The following is a 25,873-nucleotide window of genomic DNA, read 5'->3' as shown; positions in this document are numbered from 1 at the left end:
ACAAAATCGTTTCCATTTGGCGGAGTAGGCCTTTCTAGTAGAGGGTCTTCTGGCCTCCAAGATGACATCCTGCACCTCCTTGGAGAGGAGAAACTGTTGGGAAATCAAGGAATTCTCCATGCAGCTAGATTTAGAGTTTTGAGATTGCTGTGCAGGGTTTTGCAGTTGTGCTGGGACAACAGAAGAGGGACTAGAGGTAGGATCCATGGTGGGAATGTGTCAGGCTCTTCAGGAGCGGATACCAGTGTTGTCTTGGCCAGTCTGGAGCAATGAGAATCATTTTCAGCCTCTCTGCTCTGGCTTTTAATAGAACTTTGGGCAGCAGAGGAAGAGGCGGGAAGGCATAGACTGTCAATGTTGCCCAATTGAAGGAAAGTGCATCCACTTTCCAGGCCTGTGGATGATAGGTCCTTGAACAAAATTTTTTCAACTGGCAATTTCTGTGGGTAGCAAAGAGATCTATGTCTGGCTGTCCCCATGCCTGAGTTATCTTTGTGAAAACTTGAGGATGCAACTTCCATTCGTGTGGATCTGTCATATTTCTGCTTAGGTTGTCTGCCAGTGTGTTTTCCTTCCCTGGCAGGAATTGTGCCTGTAGTTGAATTTGCAATTCCAGTGCTGTGTTCCATAGGGTCATGGCTTGCCTGCACAGGGGGTATGAATGAGTTCCCCTGTTTGTTTATGTACCACATCACTGTGGTGTTGTCTGTCCTTATCAATAGCTGGCCTGGATGCAGTAGGTCTTTGAAGGTCATAATAATAGCCTTTTGCACGGCTAGCATTTCCTTTTAGTTGATGTGAAGGTGCTTCTCTTTTCGGGTCCATTTTCCCTGAATGCACTGATCTGTCATATGTGCTCCCCAGGCGTAGTCTGAGGCGTCTGTTGTGATGATTTGAGTTGCTTGAGGTACACAGAAAGGAAGACCTGTGTTTCTTTGGCAAGCTTGAGTCCACCACAAAAATTCCTTTTGAAGGCATGGAATGAGTGCTATAATTGCTTCCAAGCTGTGGCTGTGTTGAGACCATAAGTTTTTCAGGTACCATTGAAGTTTCCTCATATGCAGCTTTGCACATGGGATTAGTAGGATGCAAGATGCCATGAATCCCAGAGCCTGCAGGATTTTCCTTGCAGTTAGCCTGGTTTAAGTTGCCATTTTTCTGAAGTATTGAGACAGTTGCCCTTGCTTGTCTGGCGTGAGGTAGGCCATCTGGGTGGTTGTATCCAAGATGGCACCCAGGAAAATTATTTGTTTAGAGGGTATTAGTTTTGATTTCTTTTTGTTGACTGTGTATCCCAGGAAGTTCAACAGTTTTATTACAAATGCCAGGTGCTGCAGTAGTATTGTCCTTGCTTTTCCGCTTGGATCAGTCAGTCATCCAGATACGGGTATATTTGTATCCCTTGTAGTCTGCAGAAGGCGATTACTGATGCCAGGCATTTCGTAAATACTCTGGGCGCAGTAGATAAGCCAAAGGGCAATGCAGAGGATTGGTAATGGGTTGAACCTGCAAGAAATCTGAGGTATCTTCTGCAATCTTGTCTGATAGGGACATGCAGGTATGCCTCCTTGAGGTCCAATGTTACCAGCCAAGACTCCTTGCCCAGCATGGGAAGAAGCTGCTGTAATGTGAGCATCTTGAATTTTGGCACCTGTAGATATGTGTTTAGGATGGATAGGTCTAAGATAGGCCTCCAATCTTTGTCTTTCCTTGGTACCAGGAATAGTCTGGAATAAAACCCTTGACCTTGTTCTTTTGCAGGTACCTCTTGAATTGCTTTCATGTCCATGAGAGCTGAAACTTGTTTTTGTGCCTCTGCCCTTTGATTTTGTGGCAGGTTTGGCATGCCTCTCATTTTGGAAGGGTGTGAAAGTGGAACCTGTAGCCTCTGTCTATAATGTCCAGAATCCATTTGCCTTTTGTAACAATATGCCAATTTTTTGAGAATAATGTCAGTTTTCCGCCCAAAGGTGCTGCCATTAAAGCTTTGCTTGGCAGGTGTAGGGGGAAGTCATTGTGTCTGTTTTCTAAAAGACTGTGATCTATCTTCTGCACCTCTTGGGGTTGGTGCTTGCCACTGTCTGGCTCTGAAAGATCCTTGAGGTTGCCCTCTACCCCTTGGGCGCCTGTATCTGCCCCTTTGAGGTCTGTCCGTGGCTGGAAAGGACCAATTTTTTGAAGGCCAGTTTCTGCTGAAACGTGGAGGCTGTACCTGCAGGAAATCTTTCACTGTTTGCATTGATTTCGCTTTTTCCTCCATTTTCTTTAGCACCTCCTCAGCTTTAACACCAAACAATACATCTTTTTGAAGAGGTGCATCTAATAATTTAGCTTTGACATGATCTGGTAAGGTTTGCTCTTTGAGCTAAGCATGCCTACGTATAACAGACCCCGTAACAGCAGCTCTACATGAGGCCTCTAAAGCATCAAAACCACACTGCAAGGTATGTTTACCCACTTGCTCTGCACCATGCAACAAATCCTGCAACTCTTTTAAATCTGGTTGTTCTGGTTGCGTCATCTTGCTTTTCAGCTGAGATATCAAAAACTGTTGATACTTTAACATATGGAACTGACAGTTTAATGCCCTCATGGTTAAAGTGGCCGAGGTGTACACCTTTTTCCCCCACCTTTCTAAAGCTCTGGAATCTCTCTCTGAAGGTAATGGGTTTTTAGCAGTAGAGGCCTTAATTCCCTTGGGACCCTGTGAAATTGTTTCTGGGTCAGCAGTATGGCTTTTGTATAGAAACTGGTGGGAATCAGAACCCGGTAATACCTGTCTGGTTTAACAGGAGCTGGAGGCAAAGAATCTGAATTAAGGCTGGCTTCTGTGTGCACATCATCCAATATATCTAAAACAGGAGGGTTAGCCAGAGGCCTATGCTGGGGGAGCAGAAGAAATTCCCTGAGCCTTTTCTTGGAGTCGGAGTAATCTTGGCCTTCCCGATGAAAGTGTTCCCTCAAAGTATGCAGGGTTTCCCCAAAAGAGAAGTCCTCAGGGGGGGAGACCGAGGGAATAGACTCCTCTGCATCAGAGTCTTCGAATGAAGAATAGGCATAATCCTGGTCCTCAGATAGTTCTGAGGTAATAGAAGCTTGATCTGAGGAAGGGTAGTCTTCCTCTAATCTGGGCCTTTTGTCACAGGGGGGTTGAAAACCCCTGATAAGAGTAATCAAATCCTCAGCCATTTTAAGCATCTGTTTTTTAGGCATGGTGCCTTGAGAGGGGGTCTGAGGAACCTGTTTTGGTTTTCATGGCTGCTTTAGATTTAGTGAAGGCTTTAATAGAGAAGGAGGAAGGCCTGAAGACCCCTTGAGAAATGGCAGGCCTGTCTAAATTCTGAGTTTCCCCCCCAGGAGTGGCGTCGGGATCTGTAGTAGGAATGGGGGCCGAGGAGCCTGCAACCTCGGGTACTGAAGACACCGGTAATGCATTGTCATCGGTAGTCAGGGGCTGCGTAGGTGCCTCACTGAGTACCGGAGAACCGGGAGTCGGCCTTAGCATGGTTTCAGTAGGTGGTGCGGACCTCGTATGTCGGTCCTTATCTTTGCGTTTTTTGCTCAAAACTGGAGTCGGAGTATCCGACGACATAATATAATTACATTTTTTGCCGAAAAAGTGAAGGGCGAACTCCGCCCGATGCTTAATAGTGCATTTATTTAATGTAGCACAGAAACGGCAGGCCGAGACATTGTGGTCTGGGCCTAAGCAAGGTATACAGAAAGAGTGGAAATCCTTATGTGGTATTTGCTTCCCACAAGAAATGCAATTATTAACTTTGTCTGGCATCGGTCTGAGGCAAGAAAAGTTTCCCCAACGGGGTACTTAGCTTTCAAGAAGACTTCGGCTGAAATACTTTCATAAATCTCAGGAGCTGGCTGACCGGCACTTGCGAACTGCTTCTGCTTCGGGCACCGCGCAGCAAGAAAGACAGAAGAATATGGCGTCGGCTGCCTCTTTTATACCCCTGCCGCACTGACGTCAGGGAAGAAGCGACGACAACCGACGCCGGACCTAGACTTTGGAATTCAGCCGACCGAGGACCCGCCTGACGGCAGGATAACCCATCTGTTATGACTGCATCTGTATGCACGATAAACATCATGTATAAGAATAATAAAGGAATGGAATTAGACCTATTCAAGAAACCAAGTTGTTTTGTACCACAGAATAGTGCAGTCATGGATACTTTCCTGAATGTCTGTGAAAAAGATATCTTGGAATATATACAGAACAATAGAAAAAAGGTCCTTCAATATTACAAAGGAAGAGAGACAGGCTCTAAAAGAATTAGAGGAAAATAAGAGTCTAACAATTAGACCTGCTGACAAAGGGGGAGGCGTGGTCCTAATGGACAGTGATAAATATATAGAGGAAGTAACAATCCTATTACAGGATGATTCCACATATAAAGAAATAAACCACTGTGACCTAGAGAAGATCAAAATGAAGATGAGGCTGCACATAGAAGAAATGAAAGAAAGAGGTCAAATATCAGTTGAGCTATGTAATTACCTGCAGGTGGAGTTTCCATTGACTCCGGCATTCAAATGCCTTCCTAAAATACCCAAGAATCCAGAGAGACCACCATTGAGACCTATTGTGGCAGGGGCAGGATGGATTACTGAGCCAGCCTCTATATATGTGGAGAACCATATCAAGAAACAGCTAGTAAAAGCACCAGCGGTTCTGAAAGATACGGCAGCATTTATTGAGAAATTAAGTGTATATATGAAGAACAAAAAAGACAAGAAGAAACACTTAATGGTCTGTATGGATATCAAGAGTTTATTTACAAGCATTCCCAATGACTATGTCATAGCCGCATTAAGAGAATTCATGTTGAATAAAGGAGATTATGAAGAAAATACAATCACAGTTATATGTGAGCTAATGAGATACTTGAGAACAATGTCTTCATTTTCAACAGTAAATTCTATATACAACTATGTGGTGTGGCAATGGGTATGCCATGCGTCAACAGCTATGCTAACATAGTGCTGGCGCAATGGGAAGATAAAGTCATATATCAAAATAATCCTTGGAATAAATGCCTAAAGATATACCAGAGATTTGTGGATGATATTTATATTTTATGGGAAGGTGATGTCATACAGCTCAACAATTTCCATAGATATTTAGAGAACAGAACCAACTTTTTGGAGTTTACTATTCTGAGTAATGAAAGTCAAATGGACTTTTTGGATGTGAGAATACTACAAGATGAAGAAGGGAACATAGAAACCAGCCTATTTAAAAAGAATGTTGGAAGAACAATATACTACCAAGGAACAGCATGCATCCAAAATATACATACAGAAATGTTATGAGAGGTCAATTCCTTAGAACATCTAGGATACATTCGAATGATGTAACCCTTGACAGAGCTATGAATGATATGTCTGAACACTTGGAGGCGAGAGGATACAGAGAGGAAGAGATAGTGAGAGTGAGACACAATGTGCTGTTGGAAAGGGAAACGAGAGGTAAGCCATACCTGAAAGGAAAACAAAATGGTGCACCTTCAAGAAACAATAGGAATGAGCAAAGAGAAGTTAAAATGATTCTCACACATACAACAGATACTGAGGGGATATGTAATATTATTCGAAGGAACTGGAAGATACTATTGTCAAGTGAAGAATGCAAAGAAGTGATTAGAGAAGTACCTACGTTTGGTTACAGGAATGCAAGTAATCTGAAAAATAGGTTATGCAAAGAAGACTACTTAGTACCACATGTCAACTCTGATAGAAGAGGGACATTTCCATGTAGAAGATGTACTATGTGCAGGTATATATGCACAGAGAACAGTTTTGAGCATCCCATTACCAAAAAGAAATACACCTGTAGTTTCTATGCTGATTGTAACACAAAAAATATAGTATATTTGGCCACATGTTCATTATGTGACCATTTCTATGTTGGAAAGACAGTAAGACAATTTAAGGAGAGACTATCCAAGCATATAAGTGACATCAGACTCAAAGATTATAAGAATTCTATTGCCAAACATGTCAGGGACAATGAAGGACATAATTTCAAGTTCAGAGTGCTTAGAATTGTTCTAACCTCGGAAAGGGGAGGTGACAATAATAACAGACTGGAGCAGGAAGAAATGTATTGGATTGGAAAACTACAAGCTCATAGAAGACCGGGACTGAACACTACATTTCCCATGAAACCAGCACTGAAGAGGCGTGGTTTGAGAAGATTTGTGTGATGTGACATCACCCGTTATCTAGCACTCTATTGGTAGAGAGCAATTTTTAAACAGGCACTAACTGCACAGTACACATGGATCTGATGAAGGGTCATTGAGGAGACCTGAAAGCGCATATCCTTTGTCCTGTTTGTTTTTTATTTTTGTTTTTATTTTTAAGTTATTGTTCGATGTGAATAAATACTTGATGGTTTTAATGAGTTGTCGTCTATGGTAACGAAGGTGAACTACACTTGCCGATATTCAAGTAGAGCTGATTATATACGTTGTGCTTGGGAAGACAATACATTTGAAACATTTATCTTATGGCTGCTCAACCAAGTGTCTTGCTGTGCTTTTTTGCATGTGGAGTACAATCGTAAGCAAACACCTGTAGGTGTTGCAACAAACAAACTTTTGTGTTGAGAAGTGGTAGTGGAACAAACCTGCCTTGGCCTTGGTCTCAGTGCTGCTTGTTGTTGTATACGTAAAACAATAGAAAATGAACTGATTTAAACAAGTTACCAAATTAACCAGAAAAAGCTCAAAATTAAGCCCTGTTCCAGCAGTCTTCAAATCAGACAAGTTCTAACTTCACACTCCTGCCACTAGGGTGCAATGGAACCTTTTCCAAAAAAAGATAGCCTGCATTAGTGATCAAGTTATACAAACAAAGCTAGATTCAGCAGGCCTGAGTCTGGTCTATGCTACAGCAACAAGGCACACCAATTTCAGAAAGAAACAGTCCAAATAAGCAGGCACAATAAATTCTGTGACCAGAAATTCCCAGCTTAGAAGGGCAGAATCCAGCCTCTCCTACCACAAGCGTGCAGACCACAAACCTTCTTAATGTAGAATAACTGGCCTGAAGCCCAAGTGCTTAAACCAGAACTAATGCACTTTTAGAATAGCAGACATTGAGCCTTCGATCAGCAATTTCCAGCTTAGAAGGATATACGCTTTCTGTCCTGCCACAACAGTGCGATCACAAACCTTCTTAATGTAAAATAATTAGTATGAAGCCCAAGTGCTTAAACCAAAAGACTTAGAATAACAGTTACAATTTAATCAGGCTACTACCAAGCAGTAATAAATGCAGCAGAATAAATAAAATTGAGTACTTTTAAGAAGAGGCAAAAGCGAAATAAAGTAGGAGGAAACACAAATACAGTAAAAGCAGATGAATAAAGTGCATTTTTTTGTTAGTAAAGTGCAAGGAGAGAGGAAGAAAGAACCTAAGTGGGTTGGCCTTCTCAAATCTTCTCTCTGTATTAAGTGAGTGAACACTAGACTCAGAAAATGATCTCACTGTACTCAGTTAAGTGAGCAAATGAGATGGATCCAGGAGGAGTGTTCAAATAGAGACGTACAGGAGGGCCACCAACACTAACACCAAAACAAGAACAGGAAGGTGGGTGGGGAACTAACTGTAGAGAGACACACGGCATACTATTCAGTGAAACAATTAGGTAACAAAAAAAAATAAAATACAGTACTTTTAAAACTGGAAGTTTGCACTTAACAAAAGAATAAAATACAGTACTGCAAGTCTGCATGTAATTTCAGCTTCTAACGCAGGTGACTGTAGCCAACCAAGTCACTCAGAAATTGAGCAAAAAATGAATTCTGAAAACTTTGTGGCTAGCACTTAAAGTACAGAGGAAACCGTCAGATAAAGAAGTGAGAAGACCACAATCCCCTTTTACAGCAGAGAGACATACAGCACACTATTCAGTAAACAATTAGGTAACTATTCCATTTCAACAGGATTTAGAGTAAACATAGAATATATTTTGTGTAGCAAACTTATCAAATAATGCAGTGCCATATAAAATATGTGCAGATTCCCAAGAAACAGTTCAGTTTAGTTCAGTTTAAATGACATTTCCTTATGATGATGCTGCTGGTAAAGAGAAACAGATGAACAATACTGGTAACCACTGAAAACATAGGTTCATTATGTCATTTATGTTGCTGTTCATTTTTCTGTACAATACCAAAGACATACAATGGAATAAAAAAAAAAAATACAATGCAATAAATGCAAAAGCATTTCACCCTTTTTGTGAGCAGTAAATTACCGGTGAATGCTGACCATAAAGGGAACTAGTAAGCATCCTCCACAACAGACGGCCCCTTGGCTACACTGTATGAAAACTACACAAAGTAAAATCAACACTGCTTTGAAGACAATGTTATGACAAAGGCAAATGTAATAAAACCAAGTTTAAAAAACAACGAACCATATTCCATTTGTTGTGCAAACCACCTGCTTCATCCAAATCTGGGTCATGGGAAGTTGGAGCCCATCTAAAACTTAATGGGCACAAGACAGAGAAACTAGTGCTGGATACAACACTAGCATGTTGCTGGACTTGTGCACACGTGCACATACACACACACTATATATATATATATATATATATATATATATATATATTTATATATATATATATATATATATATACACACACACACACACACACACACACAAACACTCTATATACATCTATAGGCAATTTCAGCATGGACTGTGGGAGGAACTGGACCAACCACTTAAAACTCAGATGAAGAAAGTACAAATAGATTCTGTACAAAGTACACCCAAACAAGAACCAAACTAGTGAGTCAAGCAATAGGGACAGAAATGCTAGCTATTGCTCTACTGTGCTCCCCTCAATATGTATTTTCATCAGTTCTAATAATCATGGAATATTTATACAGAAACAAGTGAAATAAATGTTCAGTTTTAATCATGAAATATTTATGCAGAAACAAGTGAAATAAATGTTCAGTTTCCCTTTGAATGGACTAATAGGTACTACACAGTTGCCTTTGTATAACAAGTAAACACGGAGTCAGCAGAAACTCTACTATAGTTGAGTCTCGACAACAGAATGACAAGATGATAGAACGCCCATTATCTGTTAGTCTGGTAAGCATCTTCTCTAACACTTACTTGTATTTCTTTATTGTGATATCGTCAGAGTTCTCAGCTTGGATCGCCTTCTCATCTTTGTACCACCGGAATTCTGGTCGTGGATGTCCACCACTTGCTTCACATGTCAAGCTCAGATTTTTTCCCTCAAATACATCCTTGCTTTCCAGTTTTTTAAGCTTTGGAGCTGAAAGAGAAAATGGTACAAATTTACTAATGTGACCATAATAGCATGGGCAACAATGATTTCTTCAAATAATGTGCCCCAATCTGTGAAGCCAAACTACACCTCTTCACTGATCTTAAGACAACAGAGGTTGATGTTACATGAAACAAACCACCTTCCTGAGACAACTATCCCATACTGAAAAAAACAGAGCATTTTACTTATTTCTGTTGGTTAACAAATTCACTAGCTCCACCAGGCACAGGTACTTTTCAGGGATGACCTAGGGACACTATCTGTGACTTGCTCACAGATGCACAGTAGACAAATAAAGACATAAAGAACCTTTCATACAATATATCAGGCTAGTTTTTAATTCATTTTAACTATTTATGCATTTATTTACATTTGACTACTGGGTAGTGTCCAACTGGGCCAATAGCCTGTTTTCAGTGGAGGCCCGGGGAGAAAAGCTCCAAGAAAGTTACAAAAAGTTACAGAAATATAAATAGTACAATAAGATAAAGCAGGGGTACAAACATGATAAAAAAGTTTAAAGTTTACATACAATTAAAACAGAGATTAAAAAAATTACATGCATACACGCATACACACACACACACACACACACACACACACACACACACACACACACACACACACACACACACACACACACACAGTAAAATCTGAAATAACAATTTAAAAGTCTAGAACATCAAATTAAGAATCAGAAAAGTTGTTTTTTTTGTTTTGTTTTTTTTTTAGAAAAGTATTAATGTAATGTTTGAAGACAGAAATCAGAATTTCGAAGATAACAATAGGCTAAGAGAGAGAATGTATTAGTAGACAGTGAAGAAGGGTAGGAATAACTTAGCCAGAGGGTATACAGGAGCATAACCAATGATTTGAGAAATATTATTTTAGGAGCCATTTTAAGTTCTGAGTATAAGGCATGGATAGAATATGCTGGGGAAGAGAATTCCAGAATTTGGCTATTGTGTGGCTGTACAGAGTCAACATGAAAGTTATGGGTTTTGATAACTTTGAGCAATATTTTATCTGCTGACCTGAGTGAAATGATATTGGTGTAGGGTTGAATAATATGACCTCTCAACCAATCGGGGACAAATTTCAACAGAATCAGGGACAAGTCAAGAAAAAATCAAGGGCAATCAGGGACACTTTTTAAATATTGGTGCTAATAACTTGAAACATTGACAGAATCAGAGCATATGAATTAATACACATTTTATGAAGTAAAAGAAGTCTATAATTCTTAATTATTGTCATTATTCATTAAGTGTAATTCACCACCTTTCCTTCAAAAGTCACTAGTTTTAGGAGGGATTAAGAGGGACAAAGCTAAAATCTGAGTCAAAATCAGGGACGTCCCTGAAAATCAGGGACAGTTGAGAGGACTAAGATAGAGCTGGACAGTAGTCTGGTTTATGAATGACAGAATAGGCAACTATTAGTTGATTGAGAGAAAGTAAGTTAGGCATTTCAATCCAGGTTAGATGGTAAAGGGCAGTGTAATGATGTGATCTGTGAGGCTGGTTTGAAGCAACTAGACAGCCAAAGGCCTTTTTTGCAAGTGAGAAATACTTAATGCAAACATATGAACACTTTCTCTAATCAATCAGTCAATCTACGCAGCATATTCTTGAGGGACTGAAAAGTTACAGAACATAGAGAAAACTATGCCAACATAGCAAGAATAAAAAATTGCACCAAAAGTGGAATAATGGGAGTGAATTTAAAGACCATAGAGCTGAGGGGCTACAACCACTTTGAACATGTGAAAAACATCCACGGTACTAATCCCTGCATCATTAAAGTGGCCTGCATTTTCTGATTTTTATATCAAAAAATGACCTGGGGGTATGGTTCTGACATGCTTTCATTTTTTAACCAAGGATTTTTTTAGCCCACAACCTCAATAAGATTACATCCAGCAAGTAAAATACTGTGTGGTCGTCCTCTCTCTGCATTCATTTACAATGGGAATTCTGAGACTTTCTGAGCATCATTGGCGACCATGTTAGTTCATCTTTTTGAGACAGTACCCTTGATTTTGCTAGTGGCCATTTTCAAACCTTCCTTCCAAAGAACTTTTAAATATTAATACTGAATTGGCTACTAATGTAGTAGTTGTGTTCAAGCTTGCTCAAGTACAAACTTTCTGTCTGAAATATGAAACTGATCTTCTGTTACTTAAAACTCTCACTTAAAGACAATCTCTGTACCTTTGCTTAAGAAATTATTCATCTTGTAGATAGTTTAAACAGGTTACTGATTTTTGCTTTGGTAATCTGTTTTCTGACAGCTATAAATTTATTACTAAACACTAATTAAATGATGTAACAGATGCAACAAATACAAAAAAAAATTGATACATCTCACAGTGTGAAGGAAGAAGTTAAAATAAAAGAAAAATGTTAGTATATGCATGTTAATTTTGTTTTTATTTCACGATTGATCCCCAATTGTGTGCTTATTTCCTGCCAACATGGCAAGTGCAGAAAGTTAATTTCTGGAATTTGGAACTTGTATCTAATATGGAAAGGTAGAGAGAGAATGTAAAGAAATCTTAGTTGGCAAAATTAATGTTGTAGTCTTCATTTTTAATTGATCAGTAGCTATATTTGATAAAATAATGTTGCATTTGATCAAAAATGGTATAAATGATTCAAAGTACTAGTGCTCGAAGAGACAGGAATTTGATTTCCTAGTCTCCCATGTAGGTGTACTCTTTACAATAAATGACAGCATTAACTTTCACATAACACAGTTCTGCAAACATTATTTTACACCTTAACAGCTTGATGGTGTGGGATCTCAGATTCTTCATGCAGTCTTTGTGCACTGCTGTACCAGAAATTGCCCCTATGCCAACTGTGACAGGTTTTCTGTCAGGCAAGTTTCTCTTGTCTCAGTAAATAAATTTTATTTCTGACCTTCGGCAGAGTTTGTAGTCTCTACAGGTAAGCTTTACTAACAACTTCCACATTAGATACAATTAGATCTACGTGGATAAACTGTGTGTGAGCAGGGAAATTGGATGCAAGGAATAACCAATTGGTTAAAATAATACAATTCTTTAACTGTATGTGTCTGGTTTCTAATCATGAAATAACAAGGACAGAGTGCCCTTGTACATACAAGAGTGGGTTTAATCAAAACAAAATGAAAAAAGGAACAGATAATTCCTTACTAGTAAGATAGCGGGATTTATAATTAAAGTCGCACATCTATACCTTTAGTACAAGTATGGGTTTTTATCAAGATTGCCAGTGCAGGTGTTTTAAAAGAGCTGGAATATGGGACTGCGGCCAGACATACGTTTATTAAGTATGGTAGAAACAGCTGTAATTACTTGGTAAAATGATCTGAGCTCACAAAAAAAATTATAGTGCTTTACAATTTCTGGAAAAGGGACTTTTGACAAGAAAATTTTAGAAAATCTCAAAAATAAACTAAAACGGAAAGGTAATATAATAAAGTGCCTCTTGTTGGTCAGCTTTTAATGACCGACAAGAAGCCAAAAATGCTAATAGAACAGTAAACTCATTACAAAAAGGTGCACATGAAAAATTCCATTTCCTGGGGGTATGTTACCCTTTAAGATAATAAGAAAAGTTAGCAGTTACACAGCCAGAGTCTTCAGACAACTGGTCCCCCAATTCCTTCTGTCCTTCCTCAACCTGATCAACCTGCTACTTATGAGGCAGGCAGCTCTCCCTCTCCAAGAGGGCAGGTGGGGGTACACTTTACCCAAACACAAGTTACTTCCAGTACTTCTGCTAATACCCATGGGTCAGTTTATAATACTGTTCTCAGGCAACAGCAACAAACACCATCTGCCACCATACCATTAGAACAAATGTTAATACAAATAGCCAATAAAAAGCTAGTTATATTACAAAAATACACGGGGCTAACAAAAAGCATGTAGGAAAACAAAATGATTTGCTAATAAAAGTGCTCCACAAAAAGCCAATACCCTAATAAGATCAAACAATTGATTACAAAATTTCTAATAGCTGTTGATGAAGAATATCAATGGAACCCACCTCCTAAACAAGATGCTGAGGAAGAAACAGACTGATTCTAACACAGATGCTGACATACCAAATCCACAAATGCACCCTCGGAGAAGTACCTAATTCTGCAGTCACTTAGAATACTGAAGCTGTAGTAGGTTTCCAAACTATTGTAGACTTCCTCCCTTCAAATTCAGGCACATTCTTCTTAATATGACAAAATATTAGGACGACATATATAATTACGATGCCCAACTATAGGAGAACTGAAAGCAATTCTGAAAGCTTCAACATCTCCTGACATTTTCAGAAATATATGGACAAAAAAATAATGGGTGATAATATTCCAGAGCACACAGATGATAGATTTTTTGCTGCTAGAAATAATTTATTAAAACCTATTACTACAGCTCTCCCACAACACACGACAGGGCAGGAAATAAGGCCATAGTGCAAAAAGAAAATAAGTCTACTGGTGCATATTTGCAATGCAAAAAATAGATGTGTTTGAAGCTTTTTCTGGACACTCAGAACCTACAGAGTGAGCGGCAGCCAGGGGGCTGTCAGCTGCTTTTGTAGAAAAGCAACTGTAGAACGACAAACTGTCACAAAACAAAACTGGTGCAGGTCTGGAAAAAACTTCAGCACAGCTCGAACAGTGAAGCTCCTTTATTAAAATAATGCAGAAAACATCCACTAGTTGGTAACATCCACTGGTTAAGCGCTTTCATCTGATAGTATACAGACTTCCTCAGAACCAGTATAGTGGGATATACCTTAGTTTAAATAACAAATTTGGCGCCAATTATTTAAAGAAACAACCTCCTACCTAACATAAAACATATTGCTATACATTTTCATTCAACACATAATATGTATAAAATATATATATAAAAAACATATTACCAATATAAACTCTAACTTAATATTAAAAACGGTTTTATACTGATACTATCATTAATACCCGGAAACCTAGTGGCATCTGTGAGGATTTGCCACTTACTTTCTTTCAGTGCTAAGGACATTTTCCAATTCCTTCCATATGGATTACTATCTACCTGATCAATGATAGAAAATTTGAAACAATGTTGTTCACCTTAATCACATAAATGTCTATATAAAGCATTATTCTTATCTTTCACCTGAATTTTATAATAATGTTCATAAACTCGTTTTTTTAACTGTCTCTCCGTTTTGCCTATGTAAAATGCTGGGCAGGCAAGGCAAGATAAGCTACCTGCTTGGTGTTACAATTGCTTGCCCTGCATTTAACATACGTATTATTAATGTCCTCAAGCTTAATACTTGCGGCTTCATTGATTCGCCCACATTGTTTACACGATCCACATTTTTTAGTCCCTGTCAAGGTTTTCTTAATTTTTCCATATTTACTAACCTGTTCTAACAACCTTTTGATATTCGGCGCTGTTTTATATACAAAAGACGTATGACCTCCTAATTTCATGCCTATATTATCCGAAATTGTTATCAAATCCCAGTGCCTATTTATTATTTCCTTAACAAAATTCACGTATGGTGTGAACATCAAAACACACACTCTATTTTTAACTTCACACACCAAATTATTATTTTGTATATTTTTTGTATGTATATCCGCACTGGCCAAATTCATTCTACCCAATAGTGGTAAATATTTATTACCCCATTGTTTTTTTTACATAATCTACTGTATCTTTCAACATAGCTAAGGGGTATCCCCTATCCCCTAGGATATATAGGAAAACGACATTTTCTAATGATTATATTGAATTTAATAGTAATCATCCACCATATATGTTTAAAAATGTCTTCGAGGGACAATGCATTAGAGTGGCGCGCATGTCATCCACAAAAGAAGTAATGGAAGTTGAAATGGATTTAATTTTTAACATGTTTAGGAATAGGGGATACCCCTTAGCTATATTGAAAGATACAGTAGATTATGTAAAAAAAACAATGGGGTAATAAATATTTACCACTATTGGGTAGAATGAATTTGGCCAGTGCGGATATACATACAAAAAATATACAAAATAATAATTTGGTGTGTGAAGTTAAAAATAGAGTGTGTGTTTTGATGTTCACACCATACGTGAATTTTGTTAAGGAAATAATAAATAGGCACTGGGATTTGATAACAATTTCGGATAATATAGGCATGAAATTAGGAGGTCATTCGTCTTTTGTATATAAAACAGCGCCGAATATCAAAAGGTTGTTAGAACGGGTTAGTAAATATGGAAAAATTAAGAAAACCTTGACAGGGACTAAAAAATGTGGATCGTGTAAACAATGTGGGCGAATCAATGAAGCCACAAGTATTAAGCTTGAGGACATTAATAATACGTATGTTAAATGCAGGGCAGGCAATTGTAACACCAAGCAGGTAGTTTATCTTGCTACTTGCCTTGCCTGCCCAGCATTTTACATAGGCAAAAAGGAGAGACAGTTAAAAAAATGAGTTTATGAACATTATTATAAAATTCAGGTGAAAGATAAGAATAATGCTTTATATAGACATTTATGTGATAAAGGTGAACAACATTGTTTCAAATTTTCTATCATTGATCAAGTAGATAGTAATCCATATGGAGGGAATTGGAAAATGTCCTTAGCACTGAAAGAAAGTAAGTGGCAAATCCTCACAGATGCCACTAGGTTTCCGGGTATTAATGATAGTATCAGTATAAAACCTTTTTTAATATTAAGTTAGAGTTTATATTGGTAATATGTTTTTTATATATATATTTTATACATATTATGTGTTGAATGAAAATGTATAGCAATATGTTTTATGTTAGGTAGGAGGATGTTTCTTTAAATAATTGGCGCCAAATTTGTTATTTAAATTAAGGTATATCCCACTATACTGGTTCTGAGGAAGTCTGTATACTATCAGATGAAAGCGCTTAACCAGTGGATGTTACCAACTAGTGGATGTTTTCTGCATTATTTTAATAAAGGAGTTTCACTGTTCGAGCTGTGCTGAAGTTTTTTCCAGACCTGCACCAGTTTTTGCTTTTGTAGAAAGCTTATTGCCTCCAATTCATAGGTTCATAGGACAATACTAGGCTATTGGCCCAGAGGCCCTTATAAGCCTAGCCAAGAATTTCACACATGTTCCCACAAAGTCAGCACCTGTTTTCCTTGTCCTGTAGGGACATAGATAGGATCCAAGGGGTATATTTTCTGTTTCCCATCCAGCCATCCAGGTTTCTCTTAAAGAGGGCTAGTGAGGTACTCTGCTTGACATGGAGACAGAGTTTATTCCACAGATAGGAAAGTCATTGGGACACAAATCTATCCCGTCAACAAGTTCTATTAATGTCAGGAGACCAGGTTGAGGCCTTGCAAGCAGGTTTCATGAGTGGCAAATCAAAAAGGTTTGTTTAATCTGACCAAGTTTAGGCGTTTGTGAAACTGTTAAAACAAGCACAATATGTAGCAGCGAGCATACTCGGAGAGCAGAGTGTAAAAGAATGTAGTTTTCAGCTCCAACAATTTGATACAGACTCTCAGGGATGGGGAAGGGAAAGAAAGAATTGCAGAGGAAGAAGTGGAGGTAGATTTCGCTTTTTCCTACCACAGAAATTAGGATAATTATCAACAAATGTATTACCCTCCTTTGCCACCACAATCACCACAAAGTGAATCACATTTAACAAATTGTTTCAATTGTGGCAAGCCTGGACACTGATGAAAAGAAGGCCCACTTCCTCTACAACAGACAAATTTGGCAAATGTCCAAATGCCACAGCAAGTAGAAAGACATCCTTCTGTGTGGTACTGCCTGTCAGCCACTGGCATGAACAGGAACCACAGCGATTTCACTTGATACCAGATGACCAAGATGGTCCTTTTATAAATGTTAGTGAAAAATTCAGCTCCCTTTTCTTATTGACACAGGAGCAGCTAGATAATGATCTCTTTTGCAAATACTGAAAATCTCCCACTTTTCACCAAAACAGTCCTTAGAATGGAAGTGTCCAGAATTCCTTTAGACTACACAGAGACAAAACCTGTTCCTATTCAGATCAGTCTGCTAAAAAAAAAACACGCTTTTAGTGTAGGAAATGTTGCCACTTAAATCTTTTAGGTCGAGATTCTTTGTGTAAATTAAGATGTACTGTTTACTTTACCACAATGTCTTGATATTCCAAACAGGGGGGTAGTCAGAGATTTGTATTTTGTACTCAAACCTAATGTTGCTAACTCCAGTACCCACCTACCACTTTAAAAATATACTCAACCCTCATAATGCTACCACAGATATATAGGAAGACACATGAGCATTATGTGCAACTGTTACCATTTATAAGTAGTTTTAGAGGTGTCCAATATAACAAAAAGGAGCTACCAGACCACAGCTAATTAAATCGAACCAACTTTATTCCAATAAAAATGCAGACGGTGAGCACTTTTGCAGTGAATAGCTGCTTCATCAGACAACTACCTCATTTTATTCTTCAGTTTAAAAATGCATACAGGCCAATCAGTAATCCAATAATCCAATAATGTATTTCTAACTTTGCAGTAGTAGTAAAATCATTACTAGAACAGTAAAGAAAGATACCTCTGAACCTTTACCATGGCAAGATTATCATGAACAAGCTTTTAGACAACTAAAAACCCTACTTTCAAACCCTCCTGCACTTTAATTACCAGACTATTCCAAAAGATTTTTCTTGTTTTGTTGTGGCATTAGGAGTATTTAGCACAATGCAGACATGATAGTTTTAGACCGGTTGCTTATTTTAATACAACTCTTGATTCTGTAGCAGCAGCCCTCCCCCACTGTCTTAGGGTGTTGGCCACAACAGCAAGCTTAGTGGAAATGGCAGATGCTCTGACTCTCGGGCACAAGACCTAAATGGCAGTTCCACATTCTGTAGAGACACATTTTATGAACAAGACACAGTATTTACTTGCAGCAAGGTTGTCTAATTATGAATTGTCTCTGCTTAACAGCCCTTCTATGCAAATTGTTCAATGTCCACCACTTAACCCTGCTTCTTTAATTCCCACAGCAGACAAAGTAGAACCATATGATGGTGTTGTAGTTAACTCTGTGCTTCCTCCTACATCAGACTTAAAATATGCTCCACTGCCAAATTCTAAACTGCTCCATTTTGTTAACAGTTCTAGTGTTCATAAGAGAAGATGGAACATTATTAGTAGCCTTTTCTGTTAGTACCCAGGACAGAGTTTCGCCATTGGGGCAATTAAATGGAAGTGTTTCTGCTCAAACAGCTGAACTCATAGCTATTACAGGAGCGTATAGCTTGGTGAAGGATAACAGTCTCAATTTTCAGAGACTCTTATAATGCTTATGGGGTAGTTAATGATTTTTGGGACACTTTGGAGAGAAAGAGGTTATTTGACATCAACAGGGACAGTAATTAAAAACACCATTTTGTTTATAAACTACTGAATGTATTACTGTTACCAAAGAAATTAGCTGTGGTCATATGTATGGCACTGAGACAAGCTGAGACGTCTTATTCTGTTCAGGCTTCATTTTTGCAGCAACGCCATGAAACTAACATTTCTTTACAAAAGGAATTCTTTACAAAATTCTGAAAAACAAAGTTCCAAAAGCATACAATTTTCCCCATACTTATCAATAATCTTCCTATCCTTATCAGAAAAAGTAAGATTAGAATTAAAGTTTAGAGCAGTAGGATTAACTAAAGCTATAGCTGCTGGGTCAGGTTTGGGAAGAGTATATAAAAACTTAAAAAGACTGAGGAAATTTATACATTGTATTTGCCTTTTTAGGGGCAGTTTGCTTACGATCTTGAAAACTGCAGGCTGTAACACACACATCCTCCAAAGTGGACAGAACTAGAGGAAAAGGTGAAGGTTCTGGAAAATCCTTCTGTAACAGCTCACTATTTCCTGAGGGATTGAGAAACCTTAGTATTCTCCTACTGACAACACTGGGACATTCTGAAAACAGTATCAGAAAACGAAACCCCACAGGAAGAATCAGAAAATGTGCTCCCCTCATATGAAATCAGAAATTTGAGGATAAATCCTCTGTCTATCCCTTCATCTTCCTGTCCAGATTCAGACTCTTGAATCATTTAAGGAAAAAAGGTATCCCTCTTTCTTTTACGGGGAACTATTTCACAAGAAGTATCAATAGACTGAATTTGGCCCAGAGTCAGACCCAGTAAATTACTACTGTCCAAGGAAATTTGGGGAGGAGTAGATACAGGTTTAGTTTTATATTTCTTTTTGACAGGAATAATGAGGCCAACATTGTTATTAATAGCAGCAGCTTCTTCACGGATGGGCACAATATTATGACAAAACAGGGAAGCCTACCCTGTTGCTCTCCCAGGATAGACAAGAGTAGCTCTTCATACTTGCTGATGAAAGCGCTTAATCGGTTTGGATTCAATAAACCTGTGTTTGGAAATACCTGCTTTGTGGTGTATTTGGATTCCCTTCTTCTACTTTTGTGCTTCCTGGTTGTGTTTTGTGCTTTTGGACTTTTTTGGTTTGACTGTATGGAAGGAGGTTCGCCCGATAACACCTCAAGCGGTATGGATATTAACTTCTTTGGCTGAGGCTTTAGCTTCTTTAGCTGCCTCAGCTAAGGACCTTAATCAAAAGGTCGACACTATTTCAGGAGTAGAATGCTGAAGCAACTAGGAATGACCTCGCTACTGCTATTCCACAACAGAGATCTTGTACTAACAGTGACCGCATGCAGAGTAACTCTGCTGGGTTGAATAACCCTTGCGGTCCTACTACAAGGTCTAGACAAATGGCTCCAAGCGGAAGGGATGTAATTGTGACGTCTTTATCAACTGAGGAATAGCTAAGAAACGAGACGAGGTTTGATGATAACGGTGACCGGCAGGATTAATCCACTTTGACTATGGATCAACAACTATATAGTTTTCAGGACTTTATCTTTAAATACAAAAAACTCCAACTTGAGAACTCGTATCTTCAGGAGTGTGTTAACCGTGAACAAATACCAAAAGGTCTGAGACTGTGGAAATATCCTTCCGGTCTCACTAAAAATTCACAATTACACCAGGATATGACTGCCTTCTTCAACAAACAGGGATGCAAGTTTCTTAAAATTCTTAATGCAGACAATAACAGAAAAATGACATTAACTATCAGAGACATTGATATGACTGAATCCTGTATTAAAAATAATTTGTTGTTTCAATGTAAAAAAAATATTTTTATAACATTTTTAAACATGTAGATGATGGGTTAGTTGACTTGAAAATAAGGAAGCTACGTAAATTAAAAAGGGACAAGGGTGATTATGAAGCCAGTAAGACTTACCCGGATCCACCTAGGGGACAAGAAGCTAGGTATTTTAGTGAACAACAGCTAGCCTGTAACAAGGATGTTAATGAGAACATTGAAGTTAATGATTATTTAAACAGGGATGTCCCTTTAGATCCCTCTACATTGATGAGGTCCTAGAGGACCAGGAAAGTACAGTTTTGTACCTACCATAAATGTAGATGTTCGAAGATCCACATTGCTGCAGTCCTTACACTTGGGTAGTCCGCTGTCCTCGGTCGGCCCGAATATCAAAGTATAAGGCTGACGTCGGTCAAGGCGCATTAGACTGACATCAGGACGTCAGGGTACAAATGCGCATGACCGACGTCATATCCTCAGTCTTTTCTTGCCCCAGATGTCAGAAGACCCTAAAAAGAAAGGTCAGAACCAAAAGACAGCAAACAACTAACCAACCACCCTTGCACTAATAATATGTACAATATATACAATATACACAAAATTTACAACCCAACCCACACAACCGCCTCTAACTACAGAGGGGAAGGAGGGAGGGTAAATTGGACTGCAGCAATGTGGATCTTCGAACATCTACATTTATGGTAGGTACAAAACTGTACTATGTTCTTCATCTCACATTGCTGCAGTCCTTACACTTGGGTAGAATCCCAAAGCAGAGGTAAGGGAGGATGGCAAAACTATAAAGAAGCAGGAGCTGCCAAAATGCCCTGTAAAATAGCAGTGGCAAAACCAGCCCTAGATTTAGAGTAAAGTGGAAGGTGATAATGCTTAGAGAAAGTATGCACTGAACTCCAAGTAGCTGCCTCCAAAATATCTTTAGTTGCCACCCCTTAAAAAGCTGTCAAGTGGCAGTAGCCCTAGTGGAATGAGGCCTAATCCCAGCTGGAATCTCCTTGCCATGATGGGAATAACAGAAAGCAATGCAAAACCCAATCCACTTAGAAATAGTTTGTTTTGACACAGGCTTGCCCTGAGAACTCAAAGCAAAAGAAACAAATAACTGCTGAGACTGCCTGAACCCTTTAGTTCTGCTCAAATAATATCGCAACTGCCTGTGTACATCTAAAGTGTGCAAAATCTTTTCCCTTTATTTTGGGGATTTGCATAAAAAGTAGGCAAATGAATAGTTTGGTTTAAAGCCACACTAGAAACCACTTTAGGCATAAAGGAAGGATTAGTACACAAAGATACCCTATCCTTATGGAAAATTAAGAAAGGCTCAACCGCCATAAGGGCCTGCAATTCAGAAACCCTTCTTGCAGAGGTAATTGCCAACAAAAAAGCAGTCTTCCATGATAAATATTTCAACTCGGTAGTAGCTGCAGGCTCAAAAGGTTGTAGAGTGAGTTTCTCCAACACAAAATTGAGATCCCAAGCAGGAGTAGGAGCTCTACGTGGGGTCTTATATTCTTTGCCCCTCTAAGAAATTGCTTGAACAAAGGATGAGAAAACAATGGTGGGTCACAATCATAGTGAGCCGAAATTGCTGCAGCATGAACCTTAATAGAAGAGAAGGACAAACCTTTGTCCAGTAACTCAGTAAGATATTGAAGAGCCACACTTAAATTAGGCTCAGAAACATCAAAATCCTTTGCTGCACTCAAAAATAAAAATCTCTTCCATTTATCTGCGTACACTTTCCTTGTACTAGGCCTTCTAGCTTCCAAAATAACATTCAAAACTTGCTGTGGAAGTTGAGACCCTCTATGGTTCAAAACAGAATATGCCAGGCTGTTAGGTGAAGAGAGTGAAGCTTGACATTGAGTAAATGACTGTCCTCCTGAGACAACAGGTGTGGAATAGAAGGCAAAGGCCATGGAGGCTCCCGTACCAGACTTCTCAGTAATGGGTACCAGTGCTGTCGAGGCCAATCTGGAGCTATTAAAATCATCTTTGGCTTGTCCTGTCTGACCTTTAGAAGTACCTTTGGGAGGAGAGGCAGAGGTGGAAAGGCATACACATGAAGATTGCTCCAATTGAAAGAAAGAGCATCCACTTTCCAAGCTGTGGGATGAAACCTTTTCGTGCAAAACTTTGGCAGCTGGTGGTTTAGTGGAGAAGCGAACAGATCTATGTCTGGAGTTCCCCATGACACTGTCAATTTCTGAAATACATGAGGATCCAATTTCCACTCGTGGGGATCCATAATTCGTCTGCTCAACACATCTGCTAAGGAGTTCTGTGCTACCGGCAGAAACCTTGCCTGAAGATTTAGCTGTAAACTGAGAGCAGTCTCCCACAAAATCATTGCTTGCCTGCATAGAGGATAAGAATGTGTTCCCCTTGCTTGTTGATGTACCACATGACAGTTGTGTTGTCTGTTAGAATCAACACCTGCCCTGGAAGAAGTAAATCCTTGAAAGCTATTAATGCAAACTGGACTGCTAACATCTCCTTCAAGTTGATATGTAGATGTTGTAGTCTGGCAGGCCACTTGTCTTGTATCCACTTTCCATTTAGATGAGCTCCCCAAGCTTTGTCTGAGGCATCTGTCGTTAGAATCTGACTCGCCTCTGGCCGGGTCACAGAGAGTCCCTTGTTTAGGTGACATTCCTGAGCCCACCACAAAAATTCCTTTTGAATGCAAGGTATTATTTGAATGACAGTGTCCAGATCCTGGCAGTGCTGTGTCCATACGTTTTTGAGATACCATTGTAGCTTCCTCATATGCAGTTTGACATTGGGAAGCACCAGAATACAAGATGCCATGAACCCCAAGGCTTGAAGGACTGTCCTTGCAGTCAGCCTGGACTGATGAGACAATTGATGAAAGTAAAGGGAAAGATTCTTTTGTTTGTCCGGGGTCAAAAGGCCATCTGGGATGCTGTATTCAGTCTTACACCCAGAAAGCACATGTCCTGAGAGGGTACTAGACTGGACTTTATTTCGTTCACAGAATACCCCAGGCATCTTAGCACTGCTATCACATATTCCAAATGATGAAGAAGCTCGTCCCTTCCTTGAGCCAGAATCAGGCAATCGTCCAAATAAGGATAGATCTGTATTCCTTTTAGCCTGAAGAAAGCTATCACTGGAGCCAGAACTTTTGTGAACACTCTGGGCGCAGTAGATAAGCCAAAGGGCAATGCAGAGAACTGATAATGAGAAGTCCCAGCCCGAAAACGCAGATACTTCCTGCAACTCAGTCTGATAGGAACATGAAGGTAAGCCTCTTTGAGATCCAAAGTAACCATCCAATGATCTTTGCCCAGCAGAGGTAAAAGCTGTTGTAACGTCAACATTTTGAACTTGGGAATGTCCAGATAAGTGTTGAGGATAGATAAATCCAAAATTGGTCTCCACGTGTTCCCCTTCTTTGGTACTAGGAACAGGCGAGAATAAAATCCTAGGCCCACTTCTGGCATAGGGACCGGCTGTATGGCCCCTATTTGAAGTAACAGAGAAATTTGTTTGTGAGCCTCTATTCTTTGCTGAGGAGGAACGTCTGGCATGCCTTTGAAAGGAGGCAAGGTATGGAAATAAAACCTGTAACCTTGGTGTATGATATCCAATACCCATCTGTCTTGGGTAATTAAACTCCAATTTTCCTTGAAAAGTGCCAACCTTCCTCCCAAAGGTGCTGCCAGACGAGAAGGCTCTGGCAGCTGAAAAGGTAGGTCATTGGGTCTGTTTACGAAAGGACTGACCCCTGCCCTCACCCGAAGACTGTGCAGGTGAACTCCCAGTTCTAGGCCTGAAAGAGCCCTGAGCTCTGCCCCTACCACGTCTAGATCTACCCCTAGACTGGGAATCATAAGAAGGATCGTCCACCCCTTGGTAGGCCAATTTCTACTAAACTTCGGAGGCTGAACCTGCAAAAAATCTTTAACAGTCTGCATAGACTTAGCCTTGTCTTCCATTTTCTTTAAGACTGCCTCAACAGGTGAACCAAACAACACATCAGATTGTAAAGGAGCATCTAACATCCTTGTCTTAACATGGTCAGATAAATTCTGATCCCTCAGCCAGGCGTGCCTGCGAAGAACTGACCCAGTGGCAGCCACCCTAGACGAGGCCTGTACAGCATCAAAACCACATTGCAAAGAATGCTTACCCACCTGTTCAGAAACATTTACTAAATCTTGTAACTCTTTACACTCAATACCTTCCGCCAGAGCATCTACCTTAGACTTCAATTGAGAAAGTAGATAGTTTTGGTATTTCAACATGTGAAACTGGCAATTCAAAGCCCTCATAGCTAGGGTGGAAGAAGTATAGACTTTCTTTCCCCATCTATCCAAAGCCCTGGCCTCTTTATCTGGAGGAACCGGATTTTTAACAACAGAAGCCTTAACACCCTTAGGCCCCTGACTAACAGTTTCTGGGTCCGCCCTAGGACTCTTAAAAATATACTTATGAGCTTCAGGCACCCTGTAATACCTATCCGGTTTAACAGGAGCAGGAGGCAAAGAATCAGGATTAAGAGAAGCCTCTGCAAACACATCTTCCACAACATCCAGAACAGGAGGTATAGCCAAAGGCCTATGCTGGGGTAAAAACAAAAATTCCCTAAGCCTTTTCCTGTAATCAGAGAAGTCCTGACCTTCCCACTTAAAATGCTCCCTCATGGAATGAAGAGTCTCTGAAAAAGAAAAATCCTCAGGAGGAGAAGCAGAAGGAGTAGAATCATCCACATCAGAATCAGAATAAGGAGAATACTCCTGCAAGTCTTCAGCCGAAGACTCTGAAACATCCGAAGCCTGCTCAAAACTCCCCAACTCAGGTTCCACCCTAGGTCTCTTATCAGGAGGGGGCAAAGAACCTCTAATCAAAGTAATCAAATCTTCTGCCATTTTAAGCATATGCTTCTTGGGCACAGATCCTAAAGAACTAGGGGTGACACCAACTGAAGCTAAACCTGGCCTGCCTCTGGGAGAAGCCTTGGAAACAGAAGGAGAGGGCCTAACCACCCTAGGAAGGGAGGGGAGTACAGTAACCTGAGAAGCCCCTTCAGCCTGACCTGCCTCCTGAGAGGCCACATCCTGCAATAACAAAGTCTCCCCCTTGGACTCCAGAGAAACCTCCGGCGGAACCCCCGGCTCCACCGACACCTCTAAAGAACCGGCGTCCGGTACGGACGGCTCTTCTTGCCTAGGCTTAGCTGCTTTGTCCTTGCGCTTCTTGAAGAAGCGGACGTCGGAGCATCCGGCGGCATATTATAATTGCACCGCTTCCGAAGACTAACCTGGCACAATCTAACCTTCTCTTAATAGTGCGCTTA

The 25,873-nt window shown here is 39.6% G+C and overlaps 1 protein-coding gene across 1 annotated transcript in view; it reads right to left on the bottom strand.

Moving 5' to 3' along the window:
* Positions 1 to 25,873, bottom strand: part of NRG1 (neuregulin 1) — a 954,030-nt gene that overhangs the window by 753,003 nt on the left and 175,154 nt on the right. The window contains exon 2 of the mRNA XM_044059287.1: positions 9,163 to 9,328. Coding sequence (XP_043915222.1) covers positions 9,163 to 9,328 — 166 coding nt within the window. The remainder of the gene's footprint in view (positions 1 to 9,162; positions 9,329 to 25,873) is intronic.

The sequence above is a fragment of the Protopterus annectens genome, chromosome 17.part0 (genome assembly GCF_019279795.1).
Source record: "Protopterus annectens isolate FY-2018-M chromosome 17.part0, PAN1.0, whole genome shotgun sequence".
Taxonomy (NCBI): domain Eukaryota; kingdom Metazoa; phylum Chordata; order Ceratodontiformes; family Protopteridae; genus Protopterus; species Protopterus annectens.
The sequence above is the reverse complement of the archived record's forward strand: the minus strand, read 5'-3'. Positions and strand labels throughout refer to the sequence as shown.